The 16,649-nt window shown below is 35.7% G+C and overlaps 1 protein-coding gene across 1 annotated transcript; it reads left to right on the top strand.

Moving 5' to 3' along the window:
* Positions 1–1,134: 1,134 nt before the first annotated feature.
* On the top strand, positions 1,135–16,058 carry LOC116299666 (cytoplasmic dynein 1 light intermediate chain 2). The gene is made up of 12 exons (XM_031708369.2): positions 1,135–1,193; positions 1,272–1,345; positions 1,425–1,544; positions 1,663–1,893; positions 6,722–6,885; positions 8,649–8,742; positions 9,305–9,440; positions 9,970–10,081; positions 10,893–10,952; positions 11,199–11,252; positions 11,532–11,630; positions 11,934–16,058. The coding sequence occupies exons 1-12, from the start codon at positions 1,147–1,149 to the stop codon at positions 12,165–12,167; spliced, it is 1,425 nt and encodes a 474-aa protein (XP_031564229.1). The 5' UTR covers positions 1,135–1,146; the 3' UTR covers positions 12,168–16,058.
* The last annotated feature ends 591 nt before the right edge of the window (positions 16,059–16,649 follow it).

The following is a 16,649-nucleotide window of genomic DNA, read 5'->3' on the forward strand; positions in this document are numbered from 1 at the left end:
AATGTTACACGAAAGATTGTTATGTGTGATATCCCTCTACAAACCCTGTTACCTACCTGTGATGTGGTGCGCAATGTTACAGGAAAGGTTGCTACGTGTGACATCCTTCTATAAACCCTGTTACCTACATGTGAGGTGGCTTGTAATAAAGGTTGTACACTCGGCGGTAATCCACTGTTTAGTTGTACAATTCTCTTGGCAAACTGCATTGAAATAACAAACAACAATCAACACCACACAAAAAAGAGATTTACATGCGTTTAATGGTCATGTAATGCTTACGTTTATAACGACTTAAAACGGACTTACGTCAGTTTTACTTAAATTAAAGAAAAGCTGAACTTTGCGCTAACTTTTCAGGACAAGCGTAAAGCTGAATTAACGGAACAATAAAACGCGTTGTTTAAATATGCGTAAAGTCGTATTGAATCCGAAATATACTTTACCAAAACGTGGATCGCTTGATTTTGACTTAGGCCTCGTCCACACTATGACAGATAAATTTGAATCCGAATTTTTATTTATTCGGTTCCATTCGAAAATTCGTTTTCGGTGAAGAATTGTTCCGGATTCGCCCGGACTAGTGTGGACGGTAGGCCTAACCGAATAAATAAAAATTCGGATTCAAATTTATCCGGCATAGTGCGAACGGGGCCTTAAACTCCAAGAATACCTTCGATTTACGCATTACGAAATTTAAACGAACAAATTTTAAAATGAGCTGGAGTGTGCGACACTGGTTTCAGTTATTGCTTTAGTGGAATTTCAACTTTATCATAACTTATATTCCACTAAGAATGACAATTCTTACAACAAAATCATAACAAAATTTACTACCGGATACTGAAATACCTGAGTTAAAAGATAATGAGATGATTTTCAGTCAGTCAAAATTTGAGCAACGGAACCCTTTACATCAATGCCATGGCCAGGACACTGGATTACTCATACATGGAGATTAAAATAATATTATTCTTAGTTTACCAGTTGCAAAAATCTTTCCATTTTATCTTTTTTTAAGCGAAAACCTCAATAACTACAAGGCAAAAAAAAAGAAGAAAAAGGCGAAAGGAATGGACCCTAATATCATTATCATTAGAGATTATTAACCAATCTACATCCGGGAGCCCTGAAAGTATCACCAAAATGGCGGACGTCGATGATCAGCAAGAAAATGGAGATCTAGATCTTTGGTAATACCGGCTTTTTCTTTTAAAAACTAAGACACTTTTATATATGAATTGAACTCATTCGAGTCGTTGTTTTTTCAGGTCATCGATTTTGCGTGATGTTCAAAGCTCGGCGAGTCGAAAGCTTCGAGCACACAAGTCCATCTTGCTGTTAGGTGTGTAGTCAAATATAGCTTCATAGACTGAAAAAATCTTCAGAAAATACGCTTTTAACTTTGAGGTCTTCTTTTACAGGGAACGATGAGTCAGGAAAGTCAACACTTATTTCAAAAATAAGAGGAAAAGAGGACGAAATAAGCCGAGGACATGGCTTGGAGTACACGTATCTTGATGTACATGACGAAGAGTTAGACGGTAAATTTTGGGAGGTTCCTTGATCAATATATGCTTGAAAATTCATAGTGATTTTTCTGCATAGCTCAGTCGTTAACAACTGTGTTAATCAATTAATAGATATTTTTTCTTTTCTTAGATTATACGAGGCTAAATGTGTGGATTCTGGATGGAGATCCTCGGAATAAAACGCTACTTAAGTATGCACTGACTCCAAAAAATGTCAACGATACTCTTGTAGCTCTGGTTGTAGATTGTTCGAAACCTTGGTCAATAATGGACTCTTTACACTCTTGGACTGAGATTTTAAGAGAACACATACATTCTTTGAAGCTTACTCCAAAGCAGCTCAATGAAATGGAGGAAAGAAGTAAGTAGTTATGCCCTAATTTTGATGATTACAGCTGTAAATCAAAATTTCAACACAAATAATCCTGTTTGTGATCAGATTTTAAGACAAGTTGGGCCAACTTTAGACAAATAATTTGTTGATCTTGATATTAGATCTCACATGTATGACTCTATAGTTTCTATTCTTAGGGGTCTTAACGTATTTTGACTCATAAAAAACCCTCTGTATTTTATTTGACTGTACATCATTTTATGATCTCGTACTTTTAGCTCAGAAACTTCCAAAATTTTCTGTGTTAGAGCTTAAAATATATTTTAAAATTATATTTTTGGAAATTTTTAGGGCCCCACAACTATTCTTATTACTTTATTTATCTAAAAACAAGATTCATTTTAAATTTGATTGCTTTTGTTTATTATTTTACTGGGTGTGTGATTCTCATTCATTCCCTCAAATCTGATCATATTATGGTTTCCCTTGCTCCTCTAAATTTCTTTGAATTTTATGCAAAAATAGTTGCACCCTTTCATAATGATAGCAAAATAATATATTGCATAGTAATTCTTGAAAAAAAAAAAGAAATTAAGCAATTTTAGGGTCTGTTGTTGAAGAATTATTGTTATTATAGTCTAAATGTAGCACAGTCCACACACAAATGTCTGCATGAATAATGACCAAGCCAGCTCAGTACTTTATTATATGAATTTAATGGTTTATATTTCATAGTATCTTATCCATTAGTATTGGTATTACAGTTTCCTTCATTTATACACTAAGTAAGAACATTTGATGCAATCAGACTTCATGATTTATTAAGTATTCTATTTTTGCAGAAAAAATAATTTGGTCAAATATTTTTGGAGTGGATATGTTGCCATGTGCATCCAGACTAGAAGAAAATTATATTTTAGATTACCCCATAATTACCATATTTAATATCCCTTTACCAAACATTGGACAGCTGTTACAGTCGCAGGTGGATATGAATGTCACTAACATATTTGTGCTTAAGAGAGATTTATGACTTTTGAGGATTTAAAAAAAAGTCTTTATGCATAATATTGGAATTATTATGATAATTAACTAAACTCTTGACGTTACATCATGTCTTTTTAAGTTCTCTGGATGATATTAGCAGTAAATCATAAAATGTTTAAGAATAAAGCACTCAAAATTTCAAAACTTGATATATATATTTTTATATAATATTACAGTAGCATCGTAACCAGCCTTAACCATTGTATAACTTATTAATATTTATAGGATATAATCTAAATTGTAGTTTTATTATTGATGAATAGACTGGATGTTTGTTGATTTTAGTTTTTATTGTGTTCACCAACAAATATAACCCACAGAATGTTCCAGAATTATCTATCCAATGTGGATCCTTTAAGGTTCAGAAAACATGGAACAACCTCTTGACATTTGAAACAACACTTTGGTATCTTTCGTTTTCTTATTCCTTCTAATAATTTGAAATACTAGAAATTGAAATACTTAAAAATATCATTCATTTGTCTTATTAAGCACATACATAGAGGATATTACATGGGCGCGCGGAGATACGAATTTTATCTTGGAGTGTTCAATTATATCTCATGAGTGAGCGCAGCAAACGAGATAAAATTCGTATCTCCAAGCGGCCATGTAACGTTCTGTTTATTATATAGATATTGATGAAACTTAAATAAAACAAAAGCTCAAAAATTCTTTATTAAAATACATTACTATGTCAACAGCGATATCTTCATGTGTGAAAGATATGGTATCTTCCACTGGTGAAAGATATCAAGTTTTCGACACTAGAGAAAACCTGGTATTTCATTGATATCTATATAATAAAATATATTCAACTGCTCTAATTTTTAATATCTCTTTACATTCAGTTTATTTTATTTGCATGTATTTTAGTTTTCTACCCAATGTTTCACTGAGCACTTTTAGTAATAAGGTAATGCAGTGTTTTTCAATATTGAAGCCCCTGCATGCAAATTTTTTTTTCTTTTTTCTTTATTTTTTTTAAGCCCTGCGAAGCCCCTGCAAATTTTATAATATAGTATTCTTGTACAATATATGCATCAGTTAATCAATCTAGAATGTTGTACAATATTGTACTCTTCAAAAATAATAGTTTTGATATTGCTCAACATATCTAGGCTACTAAAGTCTCTTTATCAGAATATTAAGTGGGAAATAGTAAATGCATATTTTTTACTCAATTCAGCAGTTTTTTGTTTTTGTTTTAAGAAACTGATAATCAATTTAACGTTTGATTGCTAAACCTACGAACAATCTCCACTTTGTTTATAACAAGTGGTTACACTTGAATGAAACCTATTGTTGTTATTGTCTATTTGTACAGATTCAATCCACTGATTTCTTCTTGAGTTCCTAATGTCTGTTAATGACTGTTTACTTCACTACTATATATATTCACACTGCTTTCAATCTTACAAAGTTTACATTTGAATAAAACCTATTCTAATAAAACCAATTATTGTCTATTTGTACAGATTTAATCCATTGATTTCTTCTTGAGTTCCCACTGTCTGTTAACTTTTTTTAGATTAAATATTCATACTGGGATGATAGGTCATACTTCACTTACTATATAAACTATATTCACTACTATTATATTCACACTGCTTTCTATCTTACAAAGGTTACACTTGAATAAAACCTATTCTTTCCTTAGACTCCAATTATTGTCTATTTGTATAGATTTAATCCATTGATTTATTCTTGATTTCCTACTAAGATTCTACTTGAATAAATCTAGTTTTAGACTCCAAGTGAAGCCTTTTTGTCAGAATCAATCCATTTGTTTCCTATTGAGATCGTACTTTCTGTTTACTTTTTAATACTTATTTCATACTGGGATGATATCTTATGCCTCAGTATTATCCACACTGCTTTCTGTGTTTTATCTCACAAGGGTGGTCTGTTTTCTCAGCTGTTTACCTTATATGGCTCTCAGAGCAGAACCTCTCAATGGCTGGTCAACTTTCCATTGCCTTCCTGAACTATTATGGCTTGTTTGATTTAGACCAAATATATTCATCACAATATCAGACACCTAAAGTAAATTAATCAGTTCCAAGTATTGGGGCCTCTTTTAAGGCTGGTTTAGACGGTACAATTTTTTCCTACAACTATCATATACAACACGCTCGTGGCATCCTACAACTAGAGTCGTAGCGTGTAAATAAAGCCTACGACTCGCCTACGACAGACGCAAGCGTGTTGTATTGTCGAAACCAGCCTTTACACTTGAAGTAAAAGAAATTTTTAAGAGTTCCCTGAATTTATCTAGTTTCAGAACTTTAGTAAAACCATGTGAGGTTCATTAGATCTTTTTTCATATGAAATTGAATCTGTTGTTGGATGATTTTATGCTTTTTGAACTACTATAGTGTCAATGTATTAATTCTTGAGTGGGTTGTACAAAGCCTGAATATAAACTTGTACTCTTCACTAAATAAATTCTTATGCAACTGATAAACTGATAGGATGCCATGATTGGGTTGCCCAAAGCTTGAATAAGAGTTGTCCACTGGATATACATGTATTTATTGATATTTGCTGGATAGCACTTTACCAGATAATCCATTCTGGTTCGTACAACTATTTCCAGATCAAGGTTAAGTAACCACTTTTTGCAAGTACCGAGTGACTCTTATAAATTAATACTAAGTCAATCAATGTTATCCTTATGATTATAAATACATTAACAACGACATCTTTATTTAGCACTTCTTAATTTTGCATTATGGCTTTAGCTAGTGAAGAGAGAAAGAGGGCACCAACCTTTTAGGAAAAGCTAATCGAGCTAAATGATTATCATTAATTTTATCTTCATCATAGTAATCATCAATAAACTAATTCTCTTTATCTCAGACAGGGTTTTCAAATTTCGTGTGCATCAAATTTGATTACCATAAGCTTCAATAGCAAATCTTATGATATATATATATATAACTTTATTTTATGAGTCAGATTTTTTGAGCTGCAGAACCAGAGACATGTGGAATTCATTTATTTTTAAATATTAATATATTTTTATTTATAACAATTAGTGCTAGACTGTCAGAGGTTAAAGTTTTCTTTAACCAATAGTAGCTTAATTAAATAGTTCATAGCTGCACCTAAATACCTATAAATGAATGGTTTCAAGGTGTGTATTGTGATATCAGACTTCAAAGGTCAATATGTCTAAGCTGGTGTTCTATATTTTAACGATGTCATTAACTAGGAATTAAATGAGTGTTATTACATAATAGTCTGGGGGTTTTTTTGTTCTTTTTGTTCTGTTTTTTTTTTTTTGTTGTTGTTTTTTTTGTTGTTGTTGTTGTTGTTGTTTTGGTTTTGTTTTGTTTTTTCATTATACACCTAATTACAAAAACAATGGCATATAAACATGAAAATGAAAAACAAAGAAAGAAAGAAGAAGGAATAAATTATAATTTTTTTATTTAATTTTGTTTCTGAGGCTTCCTACTGTATATCAGGGCTTAAAATAACAGCTGATCAGTCGCCAGTCATGATGGCCAGCCAAATTAGTCTTAGCTCACTCATACCTCGTTTCTGGCTAAACGTTACTAGTCAAAATGAGCGGCAAAGCAAAGATTTGACCGAACAAGTTCCAATTCTAGACATACATCGTCCAATGTCTGGCTGTTATTTTAAGCCCTGCTAGATTGATGAAAAGAACTGTTTTAGTATATACCAACAATGTACTATCAAAAATGGCAGTCTGTACCTTCAAAACAGTGGAATAAATACCATATATTTTGCTTAAAAAATGATTACCGGTAATGTTTCCTGATAATTTTTACTTCACCAGTTGTACAGCAGTTTCAAGAGTATGTTGACCCAGAAGAAGTAACAGAAGAGAACAAGAGAAGATCAGGAACAGGAATAAAAGATGAAGAAAAAGTACTTCTACCATTAGAAGAGAATGTCTTAGTGGATAATTTAGGGCTTCCAATGGTTGTGGTTCTAACAAAGGTAAGAAAATGGATTTCCAAGGTAGCTCATTGGGTCTACAGTACAATGTACTGTTTTCCCATTTCAGACCATCTGTCATTCTCATCATAATACAATTTTTCGTTTGAGTTGTATCTATATTTGTGTGTCTTATTTAACTGTTAAGCAAAGAAATGATACTCTAGGGAATGACATACATGTTGTCTGAAATGGAGGAAAACGATGCACAAGCTAAAAGGACTATTGGTCTCAACCTGTCTCCCCCATGCACAACCCAAAATTTTTATTTCCTGCATGTTAGCTTCCTACCGTAAAAGTTACTTACTCCAAAAGAGGGGAAGGGTGGGAGGAATTTTCATGGGGGGGAGGGTCAGAAGGTTTGTCATGTTAAGGTATTAGGATACGAAAAATGACGATTTCATCGGAAAAAAATTTTTCTGAAATTTCGTAACTTTAAACTTTTGTCTTTCATATGTTAGTGAAACTTCTTGCAATTTTTGATTGGAAAAACCAAAAAATTGAGACATATCGAAATCGTGACTTTATCAAGACCGGAAATGTCCCATCGCTTGCAATAATGTTGACTCCAAATGCTCCTTTGTCCTTGTAAAAAGATCCTACATTGCGATCGTCCAGAACACCAGATAATATGACAAGTGATGACAAAATGGAAGGCTCAAGGTGTTTTGGCCAACACCATCGTGACTCCCTGCAGCTTCCGGCTCCAAACAAGGAAATGCAATTTTCTCGAACTTTATTTGCCGCTAAAACTTCAACTTCAAAAAGCTAAAAGGCCCTTGGATTTCATTCGTTTTTTTTCAAATTTGGAGAGTTTAAAAAGAAACTCATGACCCAAAAATGGGTGTCTCCGATTTTTGAAATGTAATTTCTTTCCAAAGTTATGACGCTTTTTACTTTAAACAACACTCCAAAAGCAATCGCCGAACTTTGATCAAAAATAGCGAGAGATATGAAACAGATATAAAAAATCTGGGACACCCTTTTTGAGCTTATTATCTCCTGAGTATGTTAAGACATTTTTCGCAAACATAGTTAATGTACGTGTCCGTTAATGTTTTTACGAGGCATGGTCAAATTTCGCTTCGAGGACAATAACGTGAACAACAATTTAAAAAATCGTATTTTGAAGATTTCTTCATAAACTATGTTTATCCAGCTTTCAGAAAATGTATACTTTGTATGTGTTATACTACAAAGCAAGCGCGTAATTTAAGTTTGCGCGCATAGTGGTCGTAAACGTATCCTAATACCTTAAAAGTGATGTTATGCAGTGGATGCAATCAAACCTTTTTGTTTTGACGAAAGCTGTTTCCTAAGTGACTTACAGCTATTTTCATAAACATGCGACCTCGGTGCCCTTGAGTTGCACGGTGAAATTTGGTTTTCCGCTGCCGTCCATCAAACCTAATCAGTCGGTAACTTTCATATCTTTGACTGGCGGCAGCTAAAAACCAAATTTCAACGTGCAGCTCAAGAGCACCGAAGTCGCATGTTTATGAAAATAGCTGTAATAGTAGGGCCATGAATTTCTTACTGAGTAATAGGAGGGTTACAACCATTGTTTAAAAAAGTTTACTGCAAATCCCCAAGCCCCATCCCCAAACCCCCCCCCCCCCCCTCCATTAGAGAATGTAGCTTCCCTAGCAATGAAAAGCAGGAGGGTTGGAGGTAGCAAAACCATAAAGCTTTCAGTCCTTTACTCACACCCAGTTATTGTAGGTTTTTATCCTTTACTAATCTCTAAACTGTATGTTATTTTACAGACAGACAGCATGTCCATGCTTGAAAAAGAGAATGACTACAGAGAAGAACATTTTGATTTTATACAACAGCATATCAGAAGATACTGTTTGAAATGTATCCTTCATTACACCTTGTATATATTCTTAGGACACCCCTCCCCCCATCCCCCACCACTTCTCCACACTCCACCTCCAAAAAACCCTACTTAGAAGTGAGTGAGTTCTCCTTGGATCAGGAATAGCTTTTTACAAGAATGACCTATTATTTTGTCTTAGCTTGAGTTCACTTTTAGAAAAGCCCCCCCCCCCCCCCCCTTCCTAATTTGAAATGTGCCCTGCCATCCCTGTGGTTTAAAGAAGAGAACCAAGTTTACTAGCATGTGATGAAAAGTCCAGGAATTGAAACCACCAATTACAGTAGTCCAAGAGTATTTCAATCTGGGTTCTTGGAACCATATATTTTGTCAAATGTCAAGTGAGAGTACTAATGATTCTTTTATGCATTACAGTCAATATTTTTGCAACCTTTTCAGTAAAAATGGAGCGGGCCCTGAGATGCATTAATAATAAAAATCTTGACAAGCCCTTGAGGAGAAATCAGAATCTTTATATTCTGTTGTATATTAGAATTAATTGCAGTAATCATTTGGTTTTTCCCCTTGATTCATTGTATCCAGATGGTGCAGCTTTGTTTTACACTTCAGTTAAAGAAGAAAAAAATTGCAATTTATTCTGGAAATATATACAGCATCGGATATATGGGCTGCCGTTCAACAGCTCTGCTTTAGTTGTGGATAAAGATTCAATATTCATGTAAGTTGCAAAGTACATAAATGCAAATGCATAAATGGCACTGAGAGTTGGCTTGGTTGGTTGAGGTGGTTCAATAGTGCATACTATAAACATTTATTTTTGTTGATTATATAAATACCAGAAATCTATTGTAATTCAACAGAACAATGAGACAAACGTATTGTTTAAATAGTCGGTACTTCATTCTGCTGTGTGTGCATTAGCTGTTAGTTCTTTTGTTCTGTTTGTCTACCTTATTACACGGTGCTGACATGTTGCGAGTGACTGGACACTAGTTTTTTCGTACCTTAAAATGCTGTAAAAGCTTAAGAATTTCTCAAAAATGGGGGGGGGGAAAATACAGAAAAGCATTACTGAGATATTGAGGATTTCTTCCAAATAGGGAAAAATTGCACTTGAGGTGCACTTTAACTGGAAGGGAGACTCTGATAGCAGGAAAGTCAAAACCTAGAAGTTAATGCAAAATTTACATGTTGCAAAAATTTCATGTGATAAGATACTTACATCTAATGTTTTGTTTCGATAACAGTCCATCAGGATGGGATAGTATGAAGAAAATCAGTATTATTAATGAACACTTGAAAGTAATACAACCAGACGACGGTTTTGATGACCACATTGTCAAACCCATACAGAGGAAGGTAATAAAGATGATTTTATAACTGAATGCTTTAATATCATAAGGGCTCTTATACACCTAATCTGAATTTGGTGACCAATTTGAATAACCATTATTCTGCACTCACTAGCAACTGACTAGGATCTCATACATGTGAAAGAACTTTTATGTTTCCTCTTGAACACAAGGCTAGTCAATCGCTAATCAGTGCCGAACAATAGTTATTCAAATTGGTCACCATAATTGGTGTATGTGCAATCTAATCCAGTATTTTCAATGCATGGAGCTAAAATAAAGGAACTCAAAAATCCCTTGGGGCAAGACAAAGAAGAATGCATAGATAACAATGGTACCAAATCCATGTATTATAAGTGTACTGTACACAGATAAAGGTTGTTTACCATTAGATTGGAAATTCTGGTTTTTCTGCAAATGGTACAACCTTCTCCCATTGGAAAATTTCTGGTAAAAGTGGAAATGCTCAATAGGTACCCCATTTGTTCCAGTGAGCCCAGAATAACCGGAGAATCACGTACCATTTACACTTTCCACGCATGTTTTTTAAGACAGGAAGCTCAAATCTTGAAATTGTTTAGAACAGGAAGCCCAAAAGTAAAATTTCCAGTTGAAATTGCAAATGGAACACAAACCTCCCAGGAATGACTGGGAAAAGGGAAACATTTTCGTACCATTTGCTCATTCTGGGTGAAGAGGAAATTCTGGTGGAATTTCCAATCTAATGGTAAACAACCAAAGTAGTATATAGGTGTGAGTGTCATCACTTGACAAAACAAAAATGTGTTAACTTCCTTTTTCTAATGTTTTTCCTACAGCCTTTGCAAGAAAAAGAGATTGCAGCAGAGGAGGAACAAGCATTCCTAGCTAAGCAACAGGTATCAAAAGTACCATCCTTTTAACCCATTCCCATCATTATATGCCCAGAAACCTACCTATAATCAGAGACATCAGTTTATATCTTTCATCTGTCAAATTTCCAATGGCCTGAATTAGTATTATTTGATTGATGGAAGCCAAAAACTGACAACTTGGAATATGTTGGTTGAGTAATTCTTAAAAAATGGGCCTTAAATTAGGTACTGTAATGCAGTTACTCATATTCATGTTATTTGCTTGCACAGCAACTGCTTCAAAAGAATCCACCTTCAGTATCTAGCATTGGAAGACAACAACCTGTGAGTACAGGATTTTTGAATGATTTTTAGGGGCATATACAGGAATAGGACAAGGGGCTGGGGCGGAAAACATTGCTGTTAGAGCAACCTCTATCAATCAGAGAGGAAAAAACTTTGCCGTTAGATTAGCTTCTATGAATCGGACCAAGAGGAACCAGAAAACTTGTTCTCTTGTGAAAGATTGCAAAAACCTCTTTTTGTAAACTTCAATACTGTTTCACTGATTGGTTGAGGAAGCTGCCTTCTAGAGTGTAAGTGTCTTCTCATTGAATTATCCAGGACATCACCAAGCCGAGATCCCCAGGATCACCAAGCACAAGAATGTCAGATAGACGGCAGTCAGGTGGTGTCAGTACCCCAGCTGCTGGGAGAGCCAAGGTAAGAGACGCTCCCATCCCACCATCATCCATACCTCTTCCAACCCTTTCCCTCTAACGGTTAGGTGGTGTCAGTACCCCAGCTGCTGGAAGAGCTAAAGTAAGAAACTTCCCCTCCCATCACCACCCATACCTCTTCCAACCCTTTCCCTCTAACGGTTAGGTGGTATCAGTACCCCAGCTGCTGCAAGAGCCAAGGTAAGAGACGCTCACATCCCACCACAACTGCTTCCAAACGTTATAAGCAAAAAACTCCAGCATAATTCCATGGCAGTCATAACTAGAAACTCTGTCACCTTCCTAGGTGGATAATATCAAGGTTCCAGCAGGAGCAGGAGCTGCCACAAGTGAAGGTGTCCTCGCCAACTTCTTTAACAGTTTACTAAATAAGAAGACAGCAGCTGCAGCAGGTACTCCCCAGGGGAGAGGGGTACCTTCCGTGCGTAGTGACGCAGCCGCTGAACTCGATCGAATGACTCGAAGTAAAAAAGTAGTAGGCCAACCAGGTAGGAACGAGGAAAACTCATCAGACGCTTGATAAATATCGTTAGTCTTAATTATTTACAGCAAAGCATCAGAGAACCATGATCGCGGTTCTAAAGAACCTACGAGTAATGCGTGACTACATTGACGAGGATTGCGTGACTATTGTGTCACGCCATTAAGTCCGTTGAGTAGGTATTGTATTTTGTATAAAGTAGGTTAATAAATTTATTTCAAAGTAAGAACAGGACCAAAAAACAAAAGAAAAGTAGATAAAGAGTGGTCAGTAGTATGGCTAAGAAAGATAGAGAGAATGAACGCATGAATACAAGGGATATATTCGCTCCTCCTGGCAATGAAGGAGAAGAAAATGTGCTCGATCTTTGACCTAAGGAAATGCGAACAAAAATATTTTAGCACGTGATTAGGTTATGTGCAAAGTGAAGGCGCTGATTCGGTGTCTGAATAAAGGGTCATGCAAACATTGAGCTGCATGTGAGAGCCACAAGACTTGTGCGACAAGCGTCAGCCAATCCGCATCAAGGGAACAAAGATTGGGCTTGCGTGATTTATCTGGATCGTACGCAGTTCGGAGATACCTCTGAAAGAACTGTAGTCGACAGATATAGAGACCATTTAAAACACGATCATTCAATCTCGTGCCTTTTTCGAAATCATCTGCTTCAAGTGAGATTTCAACCTTACCTTGAACCTGAGAAGATTATTTACATCCTCTTTCCTTTTTCCGCCCCAGTATACCATTAGCTTTAGCCTCTGCTTAGCGTAAAATTCGCATGTCCCTTTTCTGAATCTTTTCCCCTTAAACCCTGGCTTTAGTAGGCGCCATGTTTGATAACCCTGTTTTGTTATGTTGGTCGTCATTGTGGTCTTTACTTGTCTCATTTTATTGAAAGTGATTTCATACCCTGCGTAGTTCAAGCCTCTTTGCTTCTACTGTGTTTTGTGAACGATATGATGCTACCTCATTGTCCTCTCATCTTGAAGTCGACGGCTTCCAAATGACCTTCTATTCGACACATTTAAAAGAATAAATAAAGTCTGAGACCTTGACTTAACAAAACGCCTGTTATTAAAGTTGAGCCCACAGTTTTGAAGTTATACAATCGAGGCTAATAATAGTGAAAAATAGCCAGACCGCCGACAACCGTAAAATCTGCCTGTTATTAAGTTGAGCCTACAGTCCAAAATGATTTTGGTTTTGAAGTCATACATATGAGGCTTGACGGTCAATACGATGCAAATATGTCTTTAACCGCTGACAACCTGGTCAAGTATTACAATTGAGCCCACAGTAAAAATATTTTGGTTTGAAGTCATACATGTGAGGCTTGAAGGTCAGTACAATGCAAACATGTCTTTAACCGCTCACAACCTGGTCAGGTATTACAATTGAGCCCACAGTAAAAATGTTTTGGTTTTGAAGTCGTACATGCGAAGCTTGAGTGTCAGTACGATGCAAAAATGACCATATCGCCGACAACCTGGTCAGGTATTAGCCCAACAGTAAAAATGCATTACTTTTGGAGCCATACATTTGAGGTTTAAGGGTCATTAAGATACAAAAGTGACCAAACAGCTGATGAGCTCAATGTTCGCAAGTGGTATTCGTCTAATAGGCTTCCTGCTTGGGATTCTGGGTAAATGTAATATTATGGACACAAGATTGAACGAAGGCAAAGTTTTAAAAAACCGTGATAGACGAAACCCGTTGATCTGATCGCGGCTTTTACATTTTGAAGCTAGAAAATGCTCTGTGAATGAATTCTGTAAATAGATATAGGTTAGATGCAGGCATGAACCAGGTTGAAATCCTCGATAGTTTTGTTCTTATTGTATTGTCATTGTTATCGTGAATCTTAACTATTTGTAGTTGTTATCGGGTTAAGTGATTAATTTATATGAAACTTGCTAAAGATTGTTATAAGAGGGAATGTGTTGTAAGAACTAAGAAAGAGGGCGAGGCTAGATTGTTTGGAATACAGTTTGGTGCCTGTATTAAGTGGACACACCCGGTACCTTGCCTGGTATCCGTTGAATAGGGGCTTTGCACCATCACGTGATGGCAGCCATGACAGGAGGCAGGAACAATTGAATGTGGTGTAATCTAATTTACATGAGAAAGAATTTAGTTTCCGAGTGGGGAAATAAGACTATTGTTATGACTCCTGTTATGGCTGCCATCACGTGATGGTGCAAAGCCTCTTAAAATAAATATGGGGGGAAAAATCAGGACCGTCAATTAGCTGTCCGTTTAATGAAGGATGTCTGCTTCATACAGGTATCACTGAATAATATCTTAACCATTATAAACAAGGTATTTAAATTACTTTACCATCCCTTTATTAGCTGGATTTAAGAAAAATTTAATTATTTATATGGTTTGTCATTTGAATAATGTACTCGTACTGTAACGCAAGCTTCCTTTTCTCATGTTAAAGAACCTTGAAGATTTTCCAGTAAATTGTACCAAACCTTAAACATTAAAAAACCGTCATCAACTTGACAGGGCGGTGTTGATATATGTTCAAAAGTTTTATGATAACCCTATTGAATTAGAGTTTTAGACGGTACGATTTTCGCCTACAACTATCGTATACAACACGCTCGCGTCTGTCGTAGGCGAGTTGTAGGCTTGATTTACACGATACGATTCGAGTTGTAGGATGGTGCGAGCGTGTTGTATACGATAGTTGTAGGCGAAAATCGTACCGTCTAAACCGGTCTTAAGTTGAGTCCTAAATTTTTCCTTTTGAAATTCAAGAGTGGAAATCACCTTATTCCTTGTTGGGAAACAGGTGTTATTTTTGCTGCACGTTTTCGTAAACAGTCCTGAGAAAAGATGTACTGTATTCTCCGTTATAAACTTGCGGAGCAATCTAGCATAAATTATGAGGTTAAAAAACTAAAACAGGCTGGAAGTCGTCCACAAATTAAGTATCAGATTAAAATGTCGTGTAGCTCGAAGAATGGGAAATTAAGAAAGGAATATAAGGGATCAAAAATTTTATTTTATTTTATTGTCTTTAACTAAAAAAGGAAGCTAATTGTGAAACGTAAATCTCCCCCCCTTCCCATTTTTATTCTCTTTCTCTCATTCAAACTTGTCGTGTTTTCTCATTCTTTCTCTCCTTTTCACTCTCTCCTTTAAGATTCTTCCTTTTTCATTCATTCCTTGATCTCTCATTCTCTGTCCCTTTCACCTTATTCTCTCCCTTTTCTTCCTTTCTTTCCTGTCCTCTTTCTCCGAGCTGCGCCCAATGAATTAAAAATTAAACTCTAAAAATGTTTAGTACAGAGAATGTGCAAGAGTGATTTTATTTGGCCCTTGAAACAAAGTTGTATTATTTAGTGACTAACAGTCAAAACGAAAGAAAACAATGAAGTTAGTGTCTACCACTATTTATGACGGTGACTTTTCTTTCACGGGCCAAGTACAATTACTCTAATCTACTACAGTAACTGTATCTCCAATTACATTAGAACCTCCATTAAGCGGCCAACCTGTATTCAGCGGTCAGTGGTCAAAGTCCTAACGAGGGTTTTGCAGTAATTTATATCTCTATAAAGCGTTTTCACGTGACGTCACAGCGGCCATTATGGGGTACCAAAACAATACATTATCTATCCTTCGGGAATTGAACTCTATTTTTATGCAAATACTGTGCAGAAAGTTTCTATTGTTTATGGCTGCCTTCTCACGTGAGTGAAAACGCTGTATTAAGAGGCCAACCTCTGTTAATCGACCACTTGAAAATTCCTGAAGAGTAGCCGCTTATTAGAGGTTCTGTATAACACTAGGGTATTCCAGAGCAACAGAATCAATGGAATTATATATATATATATTAGATAACTAAGAGCATAACTTATGAAGAAAAATACAATCAGGACTACTATTAAATGGGAATAAACTAAAATGTGTTCTTAATACTTGCTTATTTTTTCTTTATTTTCCCATGCTTTGGGTTTCTTATACGTGTATTCACTTTGTTCTATGAGTGAAGTAATAACAACCTACCACTATTTGAATGCTAACGCTAACATTGGTAATAGAGCAAATGCTTAACGTTCTGGCATGAATGCCGGAAATAGTCACAGCATTTTGAAACCAGAAGGATTTGGATGGGAAACAGAGCAAAATTTTAAATGCTTGTAAATTTTTGTCTTTCAGTCCCTTATTACAATTTCCCGATTACGTTCAACATCATGCATCCAACTTTACAAGAGCATAACAAGAACATCCTACACTTATGTCAGAAAATTTTCGTCGCTTACTGAGAACTTAGTCATACTTCCTTCTTTACTGACTTTGCAATCATCATGGCTTGTGTGAGGTCTATAGCTGATTTTGTCAGTGATAGTAGGACCTTGTGGACGGTGATTTGTTAGGAAATTCAAGTCTTTCTGGTCTACAGAGGAGAGTGGCGTAAGAAATCTCATTCCATTTCAAATTATCCCAGAATCCTTATGGCCACCTAACTCGACCCATTCTTCCTTTTCAGATTTGTGCCAATAGTCT

The sequence above is a fragment of the Actinia tenebrosa genome, unplaced genomic scaffold (genome assembly GCF_029948245.1).
Source record: "Actinia tenebrosa isolate PJP-AT-01 unplaced genomic scaffold, QUT_ActTen_1.0 PGA_scaffold2__45_contigs__length_23673736, whole genome shotgun sequence".
Lineage (NCBI taxonomy): Eukaryota > Metazoa > Cnidaria > Anthozoa > Actiniaria > Actiniidae > Actinia > Actinia tenebrosa.

Excerpts from the sequence above, each read along its gene's own strand:
- LOC116299666 (XM_031708369.2), top strand. The coding sequence starts at position 1,147 with ATGGCGGACGTCGATGATCAGCAAGAAAATGGAGATCTAGATCTTTG. Across the intron at positions 1,194-1,271 it reads AATGGAGATCTAGATCTTTG|GTCATCGATTTTGCGTGATG; the intron begins GTAATACCGGCT and ends TTGTTTTTTCAG. Across the intron at positions 1,346-1,424 it reads CAAGTCCATCTTGCTGTTAG|GGAACGATGAGTCAGGAAAG; the intron begins GTGTGTAGTCAA and ends CTTCTTTTACAG.